The 20445-nt window shown below is 37.1% G+C and overlaps 1 protein-coding gene across 9 annotated transcripts in view; it reads left to right on the forward strand.

Moving 5' to 3' along the window:
- ESRRG (estrogen related receptor gamma) overlaps nucleotides 1-20445 on the forward strand; it is a 406413-nt gene that overhangs the window by 266859 nt on the left and 119109 nt on the right. For all 9 annotated transcript variants that reach the window (XM_032989305.2, XM_042789772.1, XM_042789777.1 and 6 more), the window contains one exon: nucleotides 10375-10790. In XM_032989305.2, coding sequence (XP_032845196.1) covers nucleotides 10375-10790 — 416 coding nt within the window. The remainder of the gene's footprint in view (nucleotides 1-10374; nucleotides 10791-20445) is intronic.

Genomic DNA, 20445 nt, shown 5'->3' on the forward strand with positions numbered 1-20445 from the left:
ACAGACGTTCGCAACTCATAATTTGAAAGAAATATTTTCTCTTGTGTAGAATTATGCATTTCACTCCTTTTGGTTTCCTTAGCAAAAATACGGTTTCAAGCTTTCGATATGAGACCGTGACAAAGTGATTTTATAGCCAGTACTGAAAGTGGCTAAACTTGACAGCAATTGTATTTTATGACAACCTCTGCTTTCATGTCCACAGCCTACTTTCCTATCATCAGCTGTGATTTTTTTTTTTTTTTTTTTCCTCCCCTTTTTTTTCTCTCCCCTCGTGACTTTTTTCAAACATGAGCAATTCTGTATCTCTACACTGACTGGAAACAAATCCTTTTACCAGGAGTGCATTTTAATGGGCAGCATGCTTCACTTAAGTCACCAGAACCTTAACTATATAATATTCAATTTTTTACCAACTCAGAACCAAAGCTTCTTCTTGAGAGTGATGTTCATAAGAGTAGTGGAAGAATTAGTATTACAGAACTAAACCAGATTAGGAGGGAATGTGAATTAGATTTGGTAACAGATGGTGCCGTGGAAATTAAAGGTGCTTTGCGAATGGAAGCGACAGCAGCTTGCCTCTTTTCCTCTCCTGTCTCTCTCTTTCATGCTCTTGATAGACGGGTATAAATCACAACAATCCCGTCTTGACAGCCAATTTCGAGAATTTGATCTGGTTAAAGACATGGCTTTGCTGCTCTACTTGGTGAAACTGGCTGCTATTTTATTTTTATACAGCACCTTGTCATATTTAGGAAAGTGGAATCACCTGCCTCCCTTTAATGAAATTTTCTTTAATTACAGTTTTAGCTCTTTAGTGTTAATTACTTTTCCATTCAGCCTGAGTTCTCAGGCTGTCTCATAGGAATGTATTTCTCTCCCCCACCCCGCCTCCCTACACTAGTCATGCATATGCTTTCATTTTTCTAAAGATGCTTTTCGTTGTTGGAAGTTGTTGTCAGATCCATTATAATTAGATCCTAATTATCAAAATCATCATTATTGTGTAGGAAGAGGAAGCATTATAAACAACTGTTAAAGTTATAGGATCTTGTTTGACAGAGGAGAAACCTTTCAGGATATACATGAATAATAAACAAGCAAACAAAAAGCCCTACTAAAATCTCTGTCTAGAAAGCATATAATGATCTGGATAGCAAATGCTTTCCTTGGAAGGAAAATCCGCGCAGGTTATCTCTCCATACCTATTCCTTCAGTCTCTAATCCCACACTTTTCAGAAAAGATCAGAATAAAATTCCCCTGCTTCAGTTTGCTTATGTAAATATTCATCTTTGCACCTCTCATTCAGGTGTCCAGATATAAAAATCACTTTTCTGATGTGTGTCAGGATTGACTTACAGTTGCCTTAATAAAATTACTTTTCTGCGTTTAAGGCAGCAAGGATGAGTGAAGAGACCGCTGTGATGCATGGAGATGTGGAGATGCTTCTGCCGTATGCTAAAAATCCTCAGAGTGAAAGAGAAAAATAATGGACTATATCTAAAAAAAAAATAAATAAAAACCTCCCAAAGTAAGAGAAGATCTTTAGAGCTGGCAACTAACAGTTGGTAGAAATAAAGCTTCCTACTGGCAGTCAAATCAAATGTAGTAACAACTCAACGACTCCCTGCTGCTAGCTGACAGCATGGTGTAACACACTGGGACAAACATTCACTTAAGCACTGATTGCAGGAAAACGTCATTTTCCAACTCACCAAGTAGCTTTTTGGTTGCTTGTGCGTGCGTGTATGTGCAGGGGGGATTTAAAACTGGTGGCGTGTGGCTGGGAGGACAGGACACAGTCAGGAGCCTGCTGAGTGAGGGGGTGGGAGAAGGATCACTTGCTTTGTAAGTTTCAGTCCTGAGTCTTTTAAGATGCTCACTCTCTGATACTATTTCTGGTATGTTATTTCTAATCGCTTCTCCAATTTAACAGAGCTTGGCTGGCAAATTATAATTCTTCTGATACAAATCTTCAGAAAATCAGTGAGGGAGCTGGGTGGGGAGACAGGTACACAGTGTGCACACACCTACACTCTGCCTTGCAGCAGTGGAAGGAAATCTCTGCTAGAAATTGTGAAAAATCTGATGATGCCAACTTTGACTCTCTCGAGACTGAAGGCATGTTTTTTTGTCGTCTTTTTCCTTTTGTAAAGAGATGAATGACAGCTATGTGTCTCTGATCTGTAGTACTGGCTTTCTGACTGGTACAAGTAACTGCTTTTGATGCTGTAATCATTTCAAAATAATAATCCCTCTTTAGAAAGCCTGTTATGTTCTTGAATAAATCTTTACTTATTTTTGTAGTTTTATATTTTTCTCCCTTGAAGAAGCTGAATGTAGCATTTTATTTTCTTTTGCTATTTCAGTTGATTTATCTTAATAAAAAGAATCGTCACAATTAATGATTAGATGACTCCCTGACACTTTACCATGTCTTGTGGGGGGCTAGAGACATCAGGTGGACTCCACCTGATACCACTGGAGTATAAATGCAAGCAAAATGATGTTCCATCTGAGAAAAACACCTAACTTCTTAACCAGAGATTTGCTGTCTTTCAACATGTGATATAAAATAAAAGTGTTAGGCTGCAGTTTGATAATAGAGCAATAAAATTTTATTCTTCCCGATCAATATACTGATTTCCATATGATGAAACGTGGCTGTTATTCTAGTAGTCAGATCACAAGCCTCTTGGTTGAAACTGTTTCGACACGGGCAGACTCTAAGCGTGAGTTTGTGCAGCTCTCCAGGCACAGAAGATCGACTCACTTGAAGCGTAAGTACTGTAGCAACAAAAAATATATAATATTAGGCTAGAAAACAGTAAACAAGAGACAGTAAGTCTGAAGTTTTCTGATGATAGGGTTGTAACTCAAGCAACAGCCATATTCTAACTGTGGAAAAATGTTACAAACAGGAGAAAAAGAAAAACATAAAAATCAAGTAGGAATATGAACTATTTACTGAGGTTTAAGTTGTATCAGAACCATAATATATACACAAAAAGCAAAGACAATACATTTCTTTTATCTAAAACTTTCAGGCATTCCAGAATGATTTTGATTTAAAGTGCTGTCTACTTCTTGTGTCGCCTGCACTTGAGCATTTTTTTTTTTTAAGTATTCAAAAACTGAATCATCAGAGCATACCAAAAAAAGTGTCTTTTTCTACTCGAAATACATGAAATCTGTAGAAGTAGAAAAGTCTTTTTTGCAGGAAACTTTCTGTGTGATGGCCTGCTAGTAGTATTGCATAATACAGCTAATAGGATATTTTTTGCATACATGTGCAAAAATAAAGATCAGGTTTGTGATTTTTATGAGCTTTATTTTTTGCCTTTCAGTTGGAGGTTGGTTGGTTGGTTTGTTTTTGCAAATGCATTGCAGAGACATATATTGGATGCATTGGACAACTCTGTCACTGAGGGCTGGCACCTCTTCAGATGTCTGGTGTTTTGGCTCGGAGGTGCGAGGTCTTGGGGTATTCTTCTCTGTTTACTTTTTGTTCCCAAAAGAGTACCTGATGTAAAGAATAATCATTTTGCAGTTTGAAAAGATTTAAAATCTGCTGGCTGTAAGTGCTTCAGCTTTTAAATTTAGAAGAGTAATGTTATGGTCTGTCAAACCATAGGATCTGTATGCTGCAGAGCTTGTGCATGTCTAAGGATACATTTAATTAAACCAACATTAGTGCATCTATACAGACTTATTAAAACACTTAGTTTGTCTCAATACTATTGATTAAATAGCAGTAGTCTGTTTAATCTAAGTGTATTTTTGCTATTACTACATTACTTCCAAGTAATCAGGGTAATAGTTGTCGTCATCAGTGAAATATCACGTTAGTTATGAAGTAATGCTATAAGAATTGATTTAGACTTGGAAGGAAAGGAAGACTTTCTGTCACATAGTGCCAAAGCCTGATTTGGATTATTAGAATGAGAGTTTTAAACATAATTTCTGTTCATATAAACAGGGTATGTTTTATAGGCTTATAGGTTATTCCATACCCTGAGTATCCATTATATCAAGGAACACCTCAGACAGTTAATTATGCAAAACATCATGTAAGTAATTACACAGTATTATTATGCATTTAACAGTTTTATTGATTTGCCAGTTGCTCACTTACAGTATTTAGAGCTATAAACAAGAGATGCTCACCCTCAGTTGAAATAGGTCCAAGGAAATGAGCTAAAGATAAATGACACTCGTATGCATTGTTGCATCAGATGTAATCCTTAAATGTAGAAGCTGTCAACAGTGATAATTTGCAACACATTGGGGTATCTCAGGATCATTTCCTTCTTGTTAACAAAGTTTATCAACCAGGAAGCACAGGGAATCAACTTGAAATAGAAAGGGAAGCAATAATGAATATTTATATACTGTAGGGGAGGTTAAAATAATTCCCTCTCATTTTGGAGGGTATGCAGTAGTTGCAAGTCAGCCACTTGAAAATTTTACTTCTTAAAAGCAGCACAGAAAACAAACTAAGTGCAGCCACTCAGATTAGGTTGAAATGTGAAGGGCCTCAGATAACGGCTTGTTTTGTTAAACTAAAAATGACCACTCAATAGTGTAGTCTTCCACTGCCCTGCGTGTAGGAAGTGCCTTAGCAGAGCTTGGTAGATTGCATATAGAGCACCCATAGCTGATTGGGAAGCTGGATCCTCTGTCAGCAATCATCGGCTAACTTGGGCCACTGCTGATAACGACATGATGGCTTCAAGCATTGCTTCTTCCGTTCCAGCTGCTGGTGGCTATGGCAGCTGCTCTGGAAGAAGCCACTGGCTTGCTTTGCTTTCCCTTACCAAGGTGAAGTGACGAAGGTTTCAAGAGAGCATAAAAGAAAGAAGAAATTAAATTACAAAAAACCATGAAAGAGTCAACATTTGTTTTAAAAAAAAAAAAAAAGAAACAACAAAACCAAACAAACCCACCACAGCTGTTCTTTTTTTTTTTGCACAGGGTACTCTTTACTACATGGTTGTACATGTGTGTTCATTAATAAAGACCTATTGTGTAAAAACAGTATTTTTGTGCATGTATGGGACAAGATTAGCAGTACTTTGCAATTAATGCTCTCATCCACTAGGTTAACCAAGCAGGCCTTACGATATTTCTTATTAAAAGAAGAAATCCTTTCTTTTCCTTTTCCCAACTAAGCCAGTGCACCTTAATGCAATGATGATATGTTAGACCCAGCAGTTGTCAAAGCATCGTATTACTGTGATGCCATAATGACACCCTGTCTCTGTAAAGTAGTCATGTTTTCTCAAATCATACGTTGCACCGTTGATTTCTGACATGACACTTCATTCAGTCACTTTCCTTTTCTTCAGCATCTCCATTCTCTGACAATAGCAGCTGGTGCCCATTTTCCTACTAAGTGATTCACATTTTGCCACTTTACTAGAGTGCAATTAGCTGAAGCAGAAAAAAATGCTCAATATAAAGCAGCTTGGCTGAAATTGTTACTCAGCTTTTTAACAGGACCTGATGAAAATCTTGAGGACGTGTCGTGGGTGCGGGTGCAAGAAGCAACATTTTCATTTCTTTCCATGCAAACATTTCTTCCCTCTTACATTCAGAGAAGCAGAGTATGGGAAGTCACTGGAACATGCTGCACTGTTTTCTTTCTACTGATTTTTGGTATAGTCCTGTGAAATGACACCAAAAGTAAGCACAGTATTGGAGAGGAAATGTCTTTACAGTCAAAGCAAGGAGGTGGCTTCCATTCCTGGCTCTGCTACAGACTTACTGTGTCACCTAGACCAAGAATTTCTTTCATGCATTGGTTTTCATAGTTAATGTATGAGGATAACAAGTTAAGACCTTTTTGGTTGTCATCTATGTGAGTTAGAGGAATGTATTGGAGGAAAATCAGATGGATTGCACTGTTAGCGTGAAACGTACCTAGATGTGCATAATAACACCTGCCTTGCTGATGCTCCCACGTAGTAGCTGTCATTAAAAATGTCAACTGCTAACAACCTATTCTGACATTTATGGAAATAGGGTAATTCTCTCTTCAAGAAAGGAAAAACTCCATGTGCAGGTAAAAGTGGACTTTTGTGTGGTCTGTAATAAAGGTGCTCACTCTAATTATTTTGACTAATTATTACTGTCACGGAAACCACCAGCACAGCTTAGAAGTAGCGAATGAAGCTGTAAGCAGACCTTTTCCTATTGAAAAACATGCATGAAGTGTGTTCATGGATTGTGAAGTATTGGCATGTTCTGACCTACTTTAGATATTGGTAATAAGGGAGATGAGGGAAAAGTAACTTTCTGAACCAGTTGCATGCATGGATGGAATATAAAGAGCTCCTAGTGGCTCAAATGGGAAAGCTTTCTTTTTTAAGGCTATATACTGTAATCAGATACATTTAAGTTTTGCACTCCACTTGTATATTGATACTGATTTAGTCAGTGTCAGCACTGTCAATATCATTAGTAATGTGTCAGGTAGATGGAAATATGAATGTGATTGCATTAATAAATTCTTAATATATTCAACCTTTCATAAGCACATAGCATTACAATTTATTCGCTATTGTTTAAGACCATTTTAAATCAGGAATTGAATATTGAAGTGCTCTGTCAGTGTACCTTTCTGCCAGCAGTGACTGGCTTCAGGTCTTACTTAAACGAAGAAGTTCAGAGGTAAATTTAGTAGACACGTGAAGAGTCATGCTATATATTGAATATTACTTGAGGCTTGCTGCACCCTACGTAGTTTCTCTTGTATATGGGCATGGAAATGCTTCTAGAGCAAATTGGTTACTTTCCCTATAGCTACACAAAGGAAGGTTTAGCTGAGAGTTGCTAGTTGTTAGAAAACTTACCTGAGAACAGTCCACCACAAATGGAACTGCCATTTATTTGACTTAAATCTAGTAAAGAAAAAAAAACAACTCCACCAAGGCTTTAAAATAAATACTGTACATTTTTATATGACACATGTTATTTCTATTCATAAACCTTAACTAAATTTAGATTTTTATTAATCCAATGTGACCTAAAAATTTTGCATTAACAGCACAATGTGGAATTGGGCTTATTCTCTTTGAATGCAGATAAAGCCATCATCTTGAAAATAGCTCTTTCTGACAAAAAGGTGCTCTTTTGAAATAAAGTCTTATTCACTATATTCCTCTTAGAGTTAATGTGAATTTTAGTGCCTCTAATTTTAGATTGAAGTGAGGTCTAGAATAAAACCCACTGGCTGACAATTGAATTTATAGATAGTTGTGAATATTTCAGGCTTGAATAATAGAGCTGTAGAATTTCAGACACAGAGAGGAAGAGAGAATTAAGCTCCAACTGTAGTTTTAGACTATAATGCAATGGTGTCTAGGAATTCTTCAGTGTAACGAGCTAAGTAGTAATTAGGAGGGAACTGAGGGAGGGATTTTACAGAGATCTAGCTTAGGCATTATTCCAAATGTTCAGCATGATAATTTGATGGTGGTCCCACCTGCCATTTGTATGAGACGGCTCTTGAATTACTTTCATTCAGATGTGGTACAGTAGTGGAGTGAAAGCAGTAGGTGTCTGTCGCCCACCCACAGCTAGTGTGTACCCACACACTAGCCTTGTCTCTGGTTCACCTTCGGGGGACTGGAAAAGATTTTGTTCTCAGTCAGGCACTGTTGTTTTCGCTTTGCTTTGGAATGGTTAATGTTTTAACTGCATTTGTGCTTTGCCAGCACGCACCAATCCAGTCTGTACTGTTTAAGCTGTAGCCAAAAGCAGCTCTGTCTTGGTTAGTACCAGAAACTGCTACTTCAGAAGCATCAGCAGACTGGCTTTAACCTAAGCAGCATTGGTGATCAGGTTTTAATTCATGAAGAACTGCGATTATATTTTGGTTCTGACTGCTTGGAGTGAGAGGTATCTACTTTTGCACTGGCTAAAGCAACGTGCATTTGGACAACTAATTAATTGCAAATTTTTTTCTGGGAAGGGAAGGGTGACATTCGAGCTCATTATTGCACAAATTAGGAAAAAAAAACATAAATCATCAGTAGGAGTCTTAGACAGGAACATGCCATCAAGCTGGTTGACAGACTGTAGGCAGTGACAACTCCTGCTGTAGTTTGAGACTTTTTATGTGGAGTCTCAGTAGCAAGGAGATGAAAAGAAGACCAAGTACCTGTTTAGTCAATAAAAGGACCTTAGTGTTAGTGTATAGAAAAATAATGCAAAAAAAATAAGTTGGTATAATGTGAAAGTTAATTGATATTTTTTTCATAGCTGTATAAAATTCAGTGTCAAAGAAAGAGGAGAAAGAGACAGAGAGACACCATGTTTTAGTACCCTAATAACTTCTAACTCTAGTCTAAGATCATAATGTATGTGAGAGCGGGCCAGTAATTATAAGGTAATAAGTGGAGTGGTGGTGTAAGTGCTCTAAATTAAAAGGAATTCGCAGAGCTGCTGTAAGTCAGTGCCGACCCGCTTTCTTTCAAACGTTGACTTGAGAAAAGTGCTTAGCCCAGAGTGCAAGTAGAGAGACAAGAGAGAGCTATCTATTAATTACAGCACTCATTAACAGTGACGGCTACAAGGCAGCAGATGCAGAAGAAAAGGCACATGCTACTGCAGGCTGGCAAGGGGATTTCCCCCCCTTCCAGTTCTTGAGGAAAGGACAACACAAGCAGGTGGTCCAGTGTAATAAGATATGTTCACGGCTTTAACCTTCCCATTTCCTTGGTTTATTTGCTGACACCATATAGCTTGATCCTTCCACCTCCCCAAATAAGTACTGACTTTAAGTTTGGAGGGTAACATTTCTGCATATCAGTCTGGTGGTTTTCAAAATTCACGTCGTTTGTTTTCAGTAGAAACTTGCAGTAAAAATCATGACATTTGAGAGGTCCTACATAAGAACCATGGGCACTGATTTTATGGTAAATTTCATCCTAAGCAGATATCTTTAATGAAGGGTCAGGCTTTGGTCTCAGTTATCCACACTGGAAAAGAAGCAAACTCTCTGGATTTATGTCTGTTTTCCATTGGTGAATTTGATTCCAGATCTTGAAGCAGAAATTGATTTTTTTATTAATATTTTTAAACACAAAAATGTGAAAAGCGAAGACAAGATCTCAAAAATTACTTTGGAAAGTTAAGTCAGTCAAATTGTCTGAACTTATGCGTTTGCTTTGGAAACATAAATCTATAGCTCCAGGTGGGTGGCCTTATGGGGTAGTCGCTTTTCTGCTGATAATGTTTCTAGAGAAATGCTCATAAATGTCATCTGTACTTTGGCAGCTTCTCATAGTACTGTCAGGAATATGCTGGGTAGGCCATTTGCTACTGTGGTCTCATAATCGCAGCTGTAGCAAATGAAGATAGTATCTGATTCTGAGCTTTCTAATTATTATTTTTGTCCCTTGTTCTCCCTAGAAAATGTTTAAAAATAATAAAAATCTTGGGGATGGAATAGACAAAGAGGATTTTTTTTTCCCCTGTTATGTGATTTTATTTCAGATGCTTAATTCTGAAAACACGAGAAGTGAGAAGTAAGACACAATATCACCTTCCGAAAGATAAAACTTCTGTCTAAAATTTCCTCTAATATATTTTTTTTAATCCAAGAGTGGAACACATAGAATGTCAGATCCTATAGAGCTGCAGATATATGGGATAGTGACATAGTTATTACTGGTTAGTCTGAGGATAATGGCTAGAAAGTAATTGCAGCCAGAGCTGATGAATCATTCCACTTAGATTTTGTGAAAATGGAGTCCAGCCTTAATTAGTTGTTAGAGTTCCCAGTTGATGTACTACTCTGTTACTAAATAGCTGTATCTATAATAAAGCAATATTAATACAGAAAAAAAAAAGACTGTCCAAGACTTGCTTTTCAATTCTGGGATCAGATCAATAGATGATGGATATGTGTTTTAGTCAAGTGTCTTGACAAATAGTGATTACGGAGCAGAGCATTTATGTGATCAAACTTGGAAATATTTGTTCCTGATAATGATGGAATTTACAGAAATAAGGTACCGATGGAAAAAGGAAGACATTTAATAGCTAAGTCATATAATAGAATTTTTAAAATTTTTTGACTTGCTAGATGACAGGTTCAGAATTTAGAGATGATGTGAAGTTGACACGTAGCCTAGAGGGCAGGTGGAGGGGACAACAAATGGATTTGGTTTCTTTAAAGTTTTTGTTTACTGCCTGTCTGGAGCTTTGACAAAGCTCTGTCATGCCCATATGCTGATTACCTTCATGTAGAACAAGAGGTATTGACTAATGAATGAATGATGTGCAGTCCCTAACCCTTCCGGAGCAGCCTTAAAGAGCACTGTCTTTAACACACAGATTCTTCTTTCTCTCTCTTCCTACTACAGGCTTCTCTGCAGAATGTCAAGCAAAGATCGACACATTGATTCTAGCTGTTCGTCGTACATCAAGACGGAACCATCAAGCCCTGCCTCTCTGACGGACAGCATCAACCACCACAGCCCTGGTGGCTCCTCAGACGCCAGCGGGAGCTACAGTTCCACCATGAATGGACATCAGAACGGGCTGGACTCACCTCCACTCTACCCTTCGGCCACAGGGCTTGGCGGCAACGGGCCGGTCAGGAAACGGTATGATGACTGCTCCAGTACCATTGCTGAAGATTCACAGACCAAGTGTGAATATATGCTGAACTCGATGCCCAAAAGACTGTGTTTGGTGTGTGGTGACATTGCATCAGGGTACCACTATGGAGTGGCTTCCTGTGAGGCCTGCAAGGCTTTCTTCAAGAGGACAATTCAAGGTTGGTTATTCTTTAAACTTCTTTTCTTTCTTTTGCTCAAAGTTAAATAGTACAATCCTTGACTAAATCCTGTTAGGACTTCAGACTGTACCTTTTCGTTCTTCTTAGTGTTTGGTTCTACAGATGTTACTCATGAAAAAAACCCTTTGGGCTTCTTTGTGAATTCTGTCTGTCATGTTAAGCCCACTGCCATGTTTATTTTGATTATGAAAAACAGAAAACCACTGGAGCCAGCTGGTGCATATTCAGATTTGTTTTCTGTATGAGTTTCTCATGGATTCCCATAAATGATTGCTGAAAAGAAAACTTGATTATTTTCTGAAGGTTGTCATGGATGCCTCTTGAACAGACCTTGTGGCTGGAACACAGGGATTGTGCTTGGGTTTTTGTCCTAGTTACACCACTACCAGACTTAAATTGTTGCAGAAATCTGGTTTATTTTTGTTAAAGCACCAGTGCTTTTGAAATTTTGCAGTGGCGTAGTGTTTTGTGCATATCATTGTATTACTAACTGGTCTTTCACCCATATGATATACAGTGGCCTTAAACGGGTTCAACAAAGATCTGTAAGATCACATTCTAAGGAGAGTAAGTTGTCAGCTTTTGATCTCTGCCCAGTACTTTATACTAATCTGCTCTTGGTACCTGTTACAAATACACCACATATTTTGGCATAAATTAGTACGAATGGGATAATTTGCATGACCACTTGTTCTAGCTTCAGAACCAATGGAGACAAAATAACCTTCTACTTTGATTTAGATATCATCCTTTCTAGTAAAATTGAAGGTGCTTTATTTAAAGAACATGAGGCCAACCTTGGCCTGTACAGGAATATAATGTCACATTAAATTAAATTCAAACTTCAGAGACTAAAATTAGGTTGCTAAGTCCAAACTTAAGCTCCTCAATAAAACCTGCTTGATTTTCGTAGATGTTGAGCACCTGGAATTCTCAGGAAAGATAATCCGGTGGTATACTTTTTAAAAATGAGCTATATGATAAGGAGCATTAACTTAGTTTCAGTTTGTAATTTCACATAACCCAAAATTTGAAACATTTGGTCAAGATTTCTTAAATATAGTACTTCCATATTTAATGTAAAATTAATAAGGAAAAATAATGAATGTTATTTTAATTTATCCATTGCTGAGACAATGGCCACTTTATTCTCCTCTCATCCATTTTGCTACTGAGGGATTTGGGTCTTCTACCGGCATGAAGTACCCATTTTATAATGGCCATATAGACACTTAAAAGAAACGTGAGACTTCAGTTGTTCTAATGGAGCCCAGCGTAACAATGTTTGCAACCAGTAAACAAATGTACCTGTGAAGATTCCCAGAGGCCTGCGTTCATATGTAAAATGAGCGCATATGCAGAAATAATATGCTCATTACAAGTCTTTGTTTTGAAAAAGTAAAAAGGTAGGTGATTTCACTTGACCTTCAAAAATGTTTTCAGAAAAGCTCAAAAAAATGTTTCCACTGAAGCAGTTGGCATTTTGTAGTTGCTGAGCTTCAAGCACCAGCTTCAACTAGCAACTCTGTTTTATAAATTGTATTTAATTGCTATGTAATATGTGTCCTACAGAACTGAATTGATGCGCATTTTAGTTGTATTTTGAACATAAAAAAATGCCACAGAAACGTTAACTGATTAAAGTGTTGAATTCTGGCAGCAATAGGTAGCCTGAAATTTTACACCACACCACAGACAGCAAGTTTCTGGGCATGGAAACACAAGACAGGGACGTCATTCTCCAGATTAGCAACCTGGACTTGGCCACACAGCTCAAGTTAGAACTGGCAGCTGTGCAAAAAGTCTCAGTACGGTTAGAGCACTAGCTGCATCAGCAGGTGACAGTGCTGTGAAGACAAAAAAAAATAATGCAGGAAGGCAAAAACAATCATGAAGAAACTAAGAATAGGAAGTATGTTACCATCATAATGTCATGGCAGCATCTTTAGTAATGGTGCTGACTAAACTGACACAACTACTAAGAGTTTTCAAATACCATTGAAAATAATGGAAGCTACTTACTTCGGTGAATCAAACCATGGATTGTGATAGGTGGCAAGAAGTATATACGAAAAGGTTCTCGTGTTTTGGATGGGCAAATTCTACCTTTAAGCTTGCATGAAAAATAATTTACCTGAGGTTTTTTTTTTTCTCTAAATGATAGAATTTAGCCCCAGTATTTCTAGAGGTCGTTCTTCCCTGTACTATTTAACTTCCTAGTACATATCACATTCTTTCTCTGCTTGTTTTAAAATGAGTTGATTACTGCAGAACTGTAAATAAGAAAACAGGAAAACAGAAAAAAACCCCAACAATATATAAACACAAACTAGTAAACCAGACTACCTGAAGAATCAAATATTATGACTGTGCATATGTAAGGATAACATGTCTTGGCTCAAAGAATTGCTTTTAAATGCTAATAATTTAATTGTGATCAGTACTTAATTATAGATCCAGTGAAAAAGAACATTTGACTTCCCATTTATCCTTTCTTATCATTGATCAGTTACTAAATTAGCTGAGTTATAGAACCTAAGTGCTAGTCCTGTTGAAGTCATGGGCAAAATTTCCTTGACTTCAGTGAGCTAAAGACTGAGCTGATAAAGTTAGATTATGCAGCACATCTTGTGTTCATGTCAGGCCTGATGTCCTTTCCACTAAGTCAATGGGAGTCTTTCCATTCTTTCCATTTCAAAGGAGTCCTTTGAAATCTCAGTAGGTGAAAGCCACAGGCAGCTGCTCCGAAAGCCAGCACAGTATCTGTATACCACCACCAGCATCTTACATAAGACAGAAGTGCATCACAGGATACCTAGTAGCCCCTTACACAAGGTGAATTTTGCTCTAATGTAGAGTATATGCCTGTTTTTAAGGGTAATGGAGATTATAATTCCTTTTCAGATGACAGCAATTTAGTCTAAAAAATGTCCATTCCTGGCTGATGGATTTCTCCTCTTCTTTTTCCTGCCTCTTGCAATCCCTGCTAATTTTCTTAAAAGTAAAGAAATTAAATGAACCCTGTCTTGAATTATAGGAAGGAGTGATTTTATCTTTTTTGAATATATATTTTAGCATAGCACAGAAATACGTCTGGGGCTGTGGTGAAGAATGCATAATTATGATAAAAATAAATAATATTAGAAAAAATTAGAAACAAGAAATTACTTGGCTAAAAAAAACAAAGCCCACCAAAAAAAAAAATCTCAGTATATAAAGTCATAGATCATAGCAGAATCTAATGATGTTCTGCCCCCTTTTGTGACATATAAGGGACAGGAGAACTGGATGTTCTCTCTGCCTAGTACTCACTCAGCTTCAGCTCTCCATTTGCTTCTGGAATAATTTACATGGTGGCTGATTGCAGGTGTCTCACAGAAACACACACACAGCCAAATTTCCCCAAAATTGGCTTAACATCAGGGATAGTAGAAAATAGCAACGTCTAAATATAGTTACAGGTCCATTGATTTTTAGGGTCTCTCCACAGTTTTTGCTGTGCACTGTATTATCTTGAAAACTCCAAGCTTTCATTAAAAGAAAGAGAGAAAAAAGAATTTTTGGTTGTCAGCTGGGTGCAAGGTCTAGTGTTCAGCACAGAGGTCTTGTACTTATTAGATATTTTGTGGTGAATATTTAGTGTAAATACATTTCTCATAATTTTTATTTGCTCAGTTATAAAGACTAGATGGTACACATTTTGCATTAATAATATGTAATTACTCAGTGCCTGTAACTTAAACATTTCTGCAAGTAGATTGAAATGGTATTCTTGCTTTCAGTAGAAGGATGATAGGATTTACAGATTCAAAGACAGTTTACTATTTTGTTTTATTTTAGCGTTCATCTCTAAAATAATGGCCTGTATCTAGGCAACTTTCTTCTTCCTTCCAAATCTTCAGGACAGTCATCTTTGGACTCTTTAAACTTGCATGAAAATACAGTATGAAAAGCCTAGGTATTGATACAGCTTGTTGCGAAAGTGTCAGAGCTTACTTAGTATTTCCTTGGACAGTGTTTGAATTTTCCCCACAAAAGCTAAAATATTTTCATTCAGTAATCTTTGTAGCTCTTGGTGTTTTTTTTTTGTTTGTTTGTTTTTTTTTGGTTTTTTTTTTTTGTTTATATGTCTATTTTTATGGAAAAACTGTTGGATGAACAGTACTGAGACAGCAATATTCTGTTTATATGGAGGTTGAGTAAAGCAGTAGGTAGTAAGAAGACCTGCAATCATACCCTCACTGTCTCATTTAAGAGCTTTATCCCTCAGAGTTGTTGCCTGTCCATGTCTCCTAATACAAATGAATATTCCATCCCGAGAATGTGGTTGTCTTTCTGGTCATTATGTGAACTAGGCCCAGTCTTCCATCTCATTTTATGCTGATTACCTAAGAGCCTTCAGTTCAGCTCTACAGTTCTGCAGTAATGTAGTTCCTGTGGTCTTCAAAGCTTGCCCAAAGTAGGAGCTAGATTAAACTGCTTTGTCCTTGATTTACCTTTTTGGTTACTCAAAGTTGCTTTTAATCCCTTTAGTGTTCAGGTTTTTCAACCCTCTTTAGAGTGTTTACCCATTACTGAGCCAATTTGATCTGTAAATGTACAAACACTTTACAGTAAATATATATATTTTTTTTAATCAGGAAGTAAGTTAGAACTAGCTATGTAAATTCAGATAATAAGGTGACATTTAAAATGGGCAACATAAAGTTTGATTTGGAGTTGTAGTTGACCAAAGTGGCTTCCAAAGGTTAATTTGCATCTCCAAGCTGTCTCTTATAATACTGCACATCATTTTTGTGGAGGAAATTAAAGCAAATTAAGTAAGATTTTATGGCTTTTCAGCATCTTTACCAGCATCTAAGATTATACTTTTTTATAGAAAGATAGGGTGGAAGCTTTTTTCTTGGTGCAATAGTCTTGGACTTTTGCTCTGGTGCAAAGAAGGCAGACCTCCAGTGAACCTAACACTAAATGTTACCTGAATCCATCATTTCCTGATTAAATCATTCGCCTTCCTAATATAAGTGAAAGTCTGTGCCTCAGCATTTCTTTCAAAGAACATTTTAAGCAAGCAATGATAGGTATCTTCGCTTTTCCCCTGATTTCACTGTGCCTATGGATCAGCCAAACTAGTGAGCGAGTGTTTTTAATTCCTTTCAACACATCTTTTAATCCTGTCATAATGTCATTGTGTAACTATGACATACAAACAAGGTGAGACAATAAAATATAAACATGCTGAAATCTGAGAAACAGAGAGAAGTTTAAAAGTATACAGATGGTTCTGTCCTTTTTACTATCTCTACTTTCCTTACAGCCTTGTAAATTATATGCTGCATTTAAATTTTTAGGGAATGAGTATCCTGATTTGTGCATGGCTATTTAGAACCTGTCACAAATGCTCAGATGTGGTTTACAAATAGTACTGGTACAGTGTTATGTATCAACGCCATTTTAATTAGGTCTGGATCTGCATTTGTTATAAACGTCTCTGAAAGCTTCCAGCCCACTTATGAAGCTCTGTCTAGTTCGAAACTAGAGACGTGTAGTCTCAGCTAGCAAGTGATTTATTTTAATGTTTCTATAACTTTTTTAATGACTTTTTTTTTACTGCTGTGAAAGTAATTTGGTTTGCAGCTTCACAGACTGAGATGTTCCGTTTCCTCATAAACAAACAATGGCAATTTTCCATGCTGCCTTGGTAGGAAGTGTCAAAAATGACCTAAATAAATACCAGTAGGGACAAAATGTAGATGGTTCAGTGTTTCTGACTTGGACAATTCTTCAGTGACTCCCAGGCAACAGGGGATCAATTCTATTTGTGTCTTCAAAGAGTTGATTGTCTCTTAAGGTGACCTGAATACCCTTAATTTCTATGTAGGTAAAGAATTTGAATCCAGTGGGAGTCAAGGGAAGTTGGGCCCTTACAGATGTCATTGAACACTCCCCAATATCAGCTTCATATTGAAAATTATGGTGGTTTTTATGATGCTGAAAAGCCATCTCCCTAAAGTTAGCGGCTGATGCAAAAATGTCATGCAGTCAGATCAGCCAACATCACCTTTACATTTCCATTTTAAGTCTCCATTCATATTGCTTTCTAGGAATAAAAGAAATAGAAATAAAAAATACATTTTAGAAGTTCTAAGTATATTATAGTTCGGTAACACAGTACACTGGCTTCTTTTGAGCAACTCAACAAACTGATTTCATTTAAAAGATACTTTTAAATTGGCTGTGTTCCTTTGTCAAATACGATCTTACACTGTAGAGTTATTTCAAAACTAGCTGTTTTTCCTGAGTTTCTTATTGTAACAGAAGAGGCAATGCAAGCAACAGAGACATAAGCATAATCCTTCATACATGGTCCCATCATCTTAAAAAAATATTTGAGACATTTAGAGACCAAATTTTTAAACGTTCTGTAACTCTGTGTGTGAAGTATTGTTTCTGAAGTCATCTAGGTGTAGAGTTGTGAATACAGTCAACTTTAGTCTTAATCAGCTCCAGATGATGTGTAGCAGAATTCATAGGTCTATAATTCACAGATCTATCTGCAGTATCAGGTGAATCCATCTAAGAATTTGTCACCCAAAACTGGATTCAGTTAGGTTCAAATCCAACCTGACCCCATTTCTGAAACCTTATTGATAAGAGTACTTTTGCTTGTGACAATATTTACTCATACTTAAATTCATTTGAGTTCTGGCTTCAAAGTAGGGGACAGCGTCTGCAAGAACTGAAACTTTAACCTGAGAGAAAATATTTTTACTTTCCTCAGTTCAGCTTTGCTAAGACCTATAAACATCAAATACATTTTGAAGTCCATCTAGGACTTTATCCTTCTTTTCCTAAGTTAGTCTGTTACTCTTTACTTCCAACAGCACCTACTTCTCATTTTCTCAGGAATTATTCTGTTCTAGTTGGATTGCATATCAAGGTGTGACCTAACATACCATAATTTACACTCCGTGTTGGCTTAGATTCTCCTGTCTCTCTTTCCAAGACTTCTCTTTTATTAATTCCCAGAAAACCTATGACTGTAATCCTGGATACCTTTCATTCTCCAGAGTTTTCATGCCTGCCAGTCCACAGACAAGCAGGTGTAATCCTTTGGGTCTGTCACCCAGGAAAACAGAGCATGAGGGTAGCACCTGCAATAAACTTTACTGCAGAAAGACTTAAATCCAGTGATGCAGTAGCCTCTATTAAGAATAATGAGAACACTTGCTTTTTAAATACAAGTTTTTGAAAAAAGGTAGTAGGTTACAGAAGCTCAAAGAGAAAGTTTGGGAGAAAAATGGGGCATTACTGTATACAAATAAAGAGATACTGAAATACAGTTTCATGAGCTGATTATAGCATAAAATTATTACATTGAAGGAATAGTTAGTTCCCCTCTTGGTTTGCCTTTTTTTTTTTTTTTTTTTTTTTCCCCCTTCCTTGTCTTCTGGACCTACATTTGGTATCTTCAGCATTCCTCCTGCTTTTCTAAGTGGCTCATGGCTACTCTTTCCAAACACATTTTCATCCTATATCTTGGTCTTTCTCATGTCTTCTGCCTGTCCAAAGATTTTCTGAGCATATACCAATAGCTCATAGCAATCCTTTTACATCTAAAGTGTTACAATATCAAATGTCACAGTGTAAAAGGGGAAATAAAGCTTCTATTCTTGTCAGTATTTCTGGAAGAGAGACCCGTGTTTCAGCCTGTCCCTCAAACTGGAGCCAGTTTCTAGAGCCAGCTTTGCCCTCTTGATATCTGTGAGGTTCTAAGGTTGTAATTGTTGATGTCAATAACTACATTTGGGATAAGATTCCAAGGCATAAGGCCGAGTGTTTTCAGTGGCCTCCTCTTTGTCATGGTTCTCACTCTCCTGTTACCTTGGGTGTCGGTGTCAATTCTGTGCAAGAAATGGCTAAAATTACCTTGAGAACCTTGGCTAAATTCAGTCAATTTCCTGGCCTGTAAAGCCGTAAAGTAAGTCCCTGTACCATTAAAATTGTACCATGACCCCACATCTCATTCAGGTAACCTCCAAACCTCATGTGTGAGATCAAAAAAATGGTATCTTGGCCCACGTATCCTTGAGCTGTGTGTAAAGATCTGACAGTCTGAAGCCAGAGAGCCAGTTATGCAGAGTAAGTTTTAGCAGTTTACCTGCTATCTCAAGATCAAATGGCATCCTATTTTTAGTGAATCAGTTGCTCTTGCTAGGCACAGTGTGTTAGAATTATTTTCTCATCTTTTGGCTGAGATAAACAAAATTTAAAAATTAGTAGAAAAAAGAAACCATTTTAAAATAAATATTCCTTAATGCATGAGGAGAGAAAAGGGACTCTGGCTGGCATAAATCCCGTTGTATTATTATAGCACAGAGCAATGTGTTTGGGGAGTGAAGATCTGACATATATTTTTATTTTCAAACGTCATACTAATTTACATTACTCACCCCTTTAACTGCCAAACTGTAAAAGTCCATTACACTACTGAAAGGAATATACAAATTATCCCCTGGCACTTCAGGCAGGAGTTTTACATATAAGCTGTTATTCTATCAGCCAGCTAGCTGCATGATTCTATTAAGGAGTAAGTGAGAAAATTATATTGCCTGCAAACTAATTGTACAAAAGACTCTGAAATAAGTAATCAGAGCCCAGTCCTTTCTGAAAACCAGCCAGGAGATATTATAAATTGCTCGATCGTTCTTGTCAGACCAGTTTAAAGACTCAGAGCTGCCATGTTGGTTTTGTTCCCTGTGTAACAACGCTACCTCACCAAATGTTGACAGGGCTGGGCAAACTCAGTTTATACTCGTACTAGCTGCTCAGTTTCAGCCTCTAGCATCATGCAGTAGACAAGTAAATGGTAAAGTTTCCTTCTGAATATTCCTTGTTGAAATAAAATGCAGATCTGAGCATTCTGAATGGATGTAAGGTACCTATGTAATTTCATGGATTCCCAAACACTTATTAAAATAATTTCTGTTTCTTTGTCTTTAGTGTATAGAAGTAAATAATAAATTCTGAGAGCTCTAATGGCCTGCAATGTGCAGTAAATTCAGGTTTTTACCAAAAATATATCCGCTAATACTTCGAGTGCTAGGCAAAACACATTTTGCATATGACATAGATCCAGGTATATTTCCATCGCAAAATTCCATGAGTTTTTTTTTTTTTTTTTTTTTTTTTAAGGAGAGCTCACTGACAGAAATAGTCTATCTGTGGGGATATTTGATAAAATACTGCATTCATATGTTAAGTGGTGACAAAAATGTTAGTTTCCTTGAACTCTTACTGTGGTCTAGCCATATTCTAAAATGCTGAAATACTTTAGGGGAACCAAGCTATGGCTGTTGATAAGAAGTGGATCTTTGCTGCAGCAATCAGTCTGGCTACTGTAACTCTACTAAGTTCATTGGAGGAACTCTTTCCAACGTCTTCCAAGTTTATTTTCTAACATCAAAAATTAAGGTTAAGCATCTGCTGTAAAATACAGTTCTTTAAAGTACAGCAGCCTAAATTGATAGGAGATGGTTCCCCCTCTAAGCTAAAGTACTAGAGTCTAAGTGACTAGACTAATAGCTCATTTTAGAGTTCTTTAGGTGGCAAGAATTTGAAGGAAAAACATGTT

Source organism: Tyto alba, unplaced genomic scaffold (assembly GCF_018691265.1).
Source record: "Tyto alba isolate M040663 unplaced genomic scaffold, T.alba_DEE_v4.0 Super-Scaffold_16, whole genome shotgun sequence".
Classification (NCBI taxonomy): Eukaryota; Metazoa; Chordata; class Aves; order Strigiformes; family Tytonidae; genus Tyto; species Tyto alba.